General features: G+C 36.9%; 1 protein-coding gene across 1 annotated transcript; it reads right to left on the bottom strand.

The window, feature by feature from the left end:
- Window positions 1-45: 45 nt before the first annotated feature.
- On the bottom strand, window positions 46-3,126 carry LOC104802935 (protein TIC 40, chloroplastic-like). The gene is made up of 8 exons (XM_010526769.2): window positions 2,764-3,126; window positions 2,315-2,426; window positions 2,129-2,186; window positions 1,987-2,004; window positions 760-1,081; window positions 564-667; window positions 403-460; window positions 46-148 (listed from the first exon to the last, which is right to left on the bottom strand). The coding sequence occupies exons 1-8, from the start codon at window positions 2,972-2,974 to the stop codon at window positions 60-62; spliced, it is 972 nt and encodes a 323-aa protein (XP_010525071.1). The 5' UTR covers window positions 2,975-3,126; the 3' UTR covers window positions 46-59.
- Between the last annotated feature and the right edge of the window lie 3,122 nt (window positions 3,127-6,248).

The raw sequence follows: 6,248 nt of genomic DNA on the forward strand, positions 1-6,248 counted from the left end.
TATATATATATATATATATATATATTCACTTGAAGTTGAAGGGGAGAGAAGAAGATATGTTACGGGTAAACCATCTTCTGAACCGTAGGATCTTCCATCATTTTCTCCAAAGCTTCAACAGACAAACCAGGCCCTCCTTTCCCTGTGCCTGAATAAGCGCAGTTTATAACTAAGTAAAAATATGAATGATACACCAAGAACAAAAAACAGAGAGACTGCCATGCAAAGCAGAGAAAAATCAAGATTATGAAATATTCAATGGAGGCTAATCTACAAGTGCACATTGTTAATTCCCTCTGTTTTATATGTGCAAACCTACTATAATTGGAAGTTAGCATTTTGAAAAGACAACTCCATGTTGATCTTAGTTTCCATTTAAGGAATGGGAATTTGTCGACTCACCCGGAAACTGAAAACCACTTGCACCAGGCTGTGAAGCAGAAGATCCATTCTTTAAAACCTAAGAGCCAGTACCCAAAAGAAAAAACACCCAACTTCATGGTTACATGGAAGAAAAATGTCGATTTTTACTGAGATGTAAAAAACCGCCAGCTATAACTTACATCCTCGAACATTTGAGTATTTTTGGTAGCACTAGTTTCAGTATCTTCATAGTTACTGAAAGGATTTTCCTTCGTGGTTTCTTCAGGAGGAACGTCCACAAATGCTGCAATTCAAATGAGGATCATAGAAAAGTGAAATAGCCAGACATGGCAGAAAAACAAAGCAGGTAGATACTTGAAACAGGAAAACACATACCATAGTTCTTGTCTACCCTCTTCGTTTCTGTTTCGGTTTCAACTTTAGCTGTTTCTACTGTTGCTGCTGGAGAAGGAGGGGGAGGTTGTGGCTTCGTTGAAGGAGGTTCATCTGCTTTTTTTGTCAATGTGACATCGACAGTAGCAGCTGACGACGGGGGAGGGGTTTGAAAAGCCGAAGCAGGTGAAGGAGCCGAGCTCATTTGTGTAGGACTTGGAAACGGGAAAGGAGATCCCGTCGGAAATGGAGGATTGTTAAACTGATTGCTCTGCATATTCATCTGGCTCATCATGGTCTTCATAGCCGTTTGCATTGCATATTTCTGAAACCGAAGAAAAACATCAACACTAAACCAAATAAAATGATGAGAACCAGCATGTCATATTTCAGCTGTAAAATTCAAATCTGACTATGAGGCAATAACAGAGGTGGAATCACTGGTTAATAAAGCTATCAAAGAATGTCTTTCTATGTGTTTAAACGAGGAAGAATAACTTTCAAGCATAAAGGCATTTAGTTCAGCTTATTCGGAAATTTTTCAGACCAATAACTTATCTACCACTTACGCGAGGACTGATAAGAAGAACTCAGATATATATCGACGATCAATAGAGGAAACTTTAGGCTGATTTTGTACACTCAACCTTCATCTACCAAAACGATTCTTACGATGCTTCCCTGCTTTTCTCTCTACTCCATCCTTGTATATTTATAAAGGATCTTAATACCGACAAAAGAAATTAACCAAAGAAAACGAAAAAGAAATTAAACAAACAGCAGTATGCATGCATGTATTGGCGATTTATATACAACAACTATACCCTAGCTGTACCTACGACCAAATTTCCATGTCAAAAGTGCAGTCCATAATCCTTCCCTCTCGAAAACCAGAATTTTCTGTAGGTTAAACCCAACTATTCCATGCGTGAATCATATTCCGCCCAGAAAGGACAACCTAAGACATGTGAAAGGAATCACGTTCCACATCCTTGCGAGCACAGTTCTTTTGTTACGTGAAACATGATATTTCTCGTGAATAACATTTCAGATCCATGAATCCAAAACAGATAACCACAAGCAAAATGTAAATGCAAGGAGCTAGGGACATGTTTGCACAGTCCTAACCATGTGCCATTTATTAGAAGGTTCGATAGCTGCAAAACATTTTGCAAAATAATGGGCCAAGGAATTGGTACCTCGTCGAAGAGTAACACTGAACATACTCACCTTTAAACTTGAAGTTACCTGCCATTCCGATTATGAAAACACGATCTTGTATTTAGTCTTCGAGGTTAAACTGAGACAGTAGAAGGAATAGACATAAAAGATAAAACTAAAGACACCATGACAGAAGCTTAATCACACTTACCCACGAGAACAGAGCTGAAAACCCAACGCCAACACCGATCCAGAAAAGTGGTGATCCTCTACAGCAGTAGACAAAAGCGTGCTTACAAGTGCAAAGCCATAAATAAACTATAACACACATGCCCTAGAAAAACTATTAACTTTTTTTTTGTATTTGTAAGAAAATCCAGTCAAATATTCAAATTACATGCTTGAAGAGGATGGTGGCACTGCAACATTAGGGTAACCAACGGATGTTGTCTGTTCACCACTCGAAGAAGAAACACTCGCAAAAGAATTCCCTCCATGTTTCACAATAACTGCTTCAAAGAACACAAAAGGGTCCACAATTACAGGAGAAATATAAAGAGCAAACACAAAATTTGCAGAATCAAAGCAAGAAAGATGAAAACTTTTGGAATTATTCAGACATCTGGATGTCAAAAATAAACAATTGATGAGCTTTGGCTTTTTTTTTCGGTTGTTGGGTTTAAAGTTCAAATTCGAGCCGAAAAGAGTACACAGCCATTGGCAACCACGGAATCATATAACCAACAACTACAATACATATGCCCAGCAAGTTTTCACAAGTAATTCTCCACCAGGACAACAAAATCACACATGATTATCGAATTGGAAGCGAAAACTAGCAGGAACCTGCCGAGGTCGCCGGCCGAGATTGACGACTCTGAGATTGAGCGGAGGCTGAGATTCTGGAACTCCGGACTACAATTCTATAGCTTCGAAGCGAGTTCCCGGAACCGGTGAAAACCCCGGTAGGGTTTTTGAGTGAAGAAGAGCAGAAATTGCAACCCATAAACGGCTTCGGAGAAGAAACCGAATAAGACAATATAGTCAGGTTTTCCATCTTTGTGATCGAAGGAAGAAAAAAAGACAGAAAGGCCTGGGGAAGACCCAAGAATGAGAAGAAATGATGAAGAAGAAGAAGAGGAGCCTGTCTGGTCGAAGACTCTCTCAAGGGGGTCTGAGTTCAGACGAGAGAGCTGAACGAGGTTGGATAGGTAATTGTTGAGTCACGGATACAATGTAGTCAAGTCTACTGAAATCTCTATGGATTTGCACGTGGCAAAATATTAGCGCAGAGATCAGCAAACGCAACCGACGGTTGGAAGTCATTCTTACCTTTTCAAAATTTGTATAAGCATCCTTCAACTTTCAGTTTTTCATGTTCAACCCCTTTACTTTGAAAGAACCACATTTAACCTTCTTCGATCTAAATCATGATGCTGATTATATTGTCCTCAAAAAACTTTTTCCTGGTAACTGATAATCAAACAGAAAATCAGGATCAGCCTCAACAACTTTCCGGAAACATTTGGTTTCAGTTTAGGGTTTACATATTAAGCTTTATGAGTTTAGTGTTTTGATTTCTGATCTTGATTCCTGGTTTCAGCAGGCAGCTACAAATGGCCAGAGAGTTCCATGCATTCATCAAGAGTTTGGGAAAGTTCTCTCCGTGGATCAACAAATGGAAGAATCATAATAAAAAAACACACATAGTCAATCATGTTTTCCTTCTTAGGCTGAAATCAAGAAGAGCCAATTCCTTATCCGTGTGGGTAAAAGGCTTTATAAAAAGGAAAGATCATCATCACGAAACGACCCAAAAACACCAGAGAAACATACTCATACACAAATCCAACAGACCAATTTAACCCTTACAGGAACAAAGAGATTGCTGCATAAAGCAAACTATAAGTCATTCCCAACAAAGCCGGAAACTCTCAGACTCGTTCAACGACATCAACAGTGGAAGAAACCAAGAATCAAGCATTAGCGAAGAACAAGCACAAACTTTGAAATTTTCCGGAAAAACATGCTCTCAGTTCAAAGGCCACAGTTTTCCACACGAGAAAAGTCTGAGAACAGGCATGATCTTCAAGATTCAAACAAACTGCATTTGGAAAGCTCGAGAAACCTATCGACTTAAAATCCAAAACACGAAGGAAAAAGACCCTTCAAGCATTTCAGATCAAAGTGTCATCCAGATATCCCGAGCCCAAGAAATGCAGCGATTTGATTCCAGAAGATCAAGATCCCATTCTCATCCCCATCTTTTCGGTGTGGTTAAAGCAAAAGTGAATCATCATCGAGCAGCCCAAAAGATAATTAAACGATATGGTTTTGGATTTTGGGTTTGTAATCGGGAAAACAGTTGTGGAATCTACGAGAAAATGCCAGAATTGACAGGAAAACTCCCCGAAATTCCACATGTCCATAGACTCCGACGAAGAAATCGTTTGATTTCGCATCAGAACTTATTCTTTGAGCCAAAAAAACATTGAGAAGCTTAAAGAATCATAGACAGATGCTTCGACCTAAAATCACCAAATCACATTATCCAAGATTCAAGCTGCCCAGGAAACAAAAACCCAAATTTTCACGGAAAAAAAAAAGAAAAAGGAGAGAAACTTTCCACACGATAACCATCGGATCCCATGGGAGACAATAGGATTATCTGAGATGAGATCTGGAATTTACTCGGAGGTCTACCCTCAAAGTTAAAGCGGCATTTGGGAATTTATAAACCCTAGGGTTTGCTTCCCACATGATAATGGATGGGCCTATGGGCTTAACTTATTGGACCTGAAGGCCCGTTATCGTTACTTTGCTTGAATTTCGAAAATTTTTTTCTAATTTGCAGTGTAGAAAAATATTTTTTAAAATAAATTTCCTTAAGTTTACGTGACAATGGGCCTACACAGAGAAGAAAGACTAATTTTCATCCCTTGAAAACATTCACCCAACTTCTTATTAATAATTATTAATTATATCATCCTTGTTGTTCTTATTGTTGTCTATAATAATTTATAAAATCAGCTGCCAACCTCACATCTTTTTTTATATATAAGTTGTATGAAATAAATAATTATTTATCTTCTTCCTTTTCTCTTTCCTTTAACCCATCATTCACAATTCCACTACCATTCCTTTTCTCTTCTGTGTGCCAAAGTTCTGTAGAGCGAGCAATCATTATGTTCTGTCATGAGAAAGTTATATATATATATATATATATATATATATATATGCATGTGTGCTTTATTTCAAAAAAAAAAAAGTTAATGACACGGGAAATTAATTATATAGTGGTCTAGCTATTCTTAGTAACGTAAAAGGCATGTAAAAATACGCTTAACGAAATGATTTTTTATTAATAATCAAATTAAAATCTCAAACTAAGTAAGTAAATTAGAGATTAAAGCGAATATTTATAAATATTTCTAAATCACTATTTTCTATTTTTCAGATTTGATAAGATCTTCATGATATATTATATCTCGTAATATTCTTAATATATCATAACACATGTAGCAGTTTATAAAATGAAACTGAAATAAAAAAAAATATCGATACGACATCATCGTGTAAAATAAAACCAAACAACAACTAGGATCAAAGTCTCTAGTTCAAAATTTGTTGCATTTGGATATTAGTTAGAGAACTAATTCATTGTCATCTCTGCAATTACACAATGTTTAAAAAAACAATCTCGTGACGATGTAAAAGGATATAACTCCAAATCACAAGCTTTGGTCGTATTGACAGAAAATGGTTTGATGGAGAAGGCAGTTACCACTATCCTATCAATCACAGTCACTTATATATATATATATGGCGCACGTATTCATGCGTGTATCGGTAGCTTTGCGGTATAACGACTTCTTAAGAAGGATAATTATAGTATATGAACCACGTATCACTCCATATTTTTCCACTTGAAAAAAATATTATGGGTGTCAATTGTACCGGTCCAAACCAGCACTCAGGCGTGAGAGATTTGGATTTGAGTTCGGGATGGTCCAATTTTTTTTCGGATCTACACAATCACAACGGAAGTCGACTTTATAGATTTCTGGCTCGGATAGGATCGATTCTCTCGATTTGTTTGTAATTTTTTATGTTTTATTTACTATTTTTAAATATATATATATATATTGGATTTACAGGTTGGGCCAAAACCCGATTTGAGTCCATCTGGAAAGCCTGGAATTTTTTTCGAACCAGAGAATTTATATGCAAAACCTGACATTTTTTTCCGGTCAATCGATCATCGAGTTTAGTATTGACACCCTAAAAATATACATAAGAATCATAATATATATATATAAGACCAATTTAAC

This window comes from Tarenaya hassleriana, unplaced genomic scaffold (genome assembly GCF_000463585.1).
Source record: "Tarenaya hassleriana unplaced genomic scaffold, ASM46358v1 Cleome8, whole genome shotgun sequence".
NCBI classification, from domain to species: domain Eukaryota; kingdom Viridiplantae; phylum Streptophyta; class Magnoliopsida; order Brassicales; family Cleomaceae; genus Tarenaya; species Tarenaya hassleriana.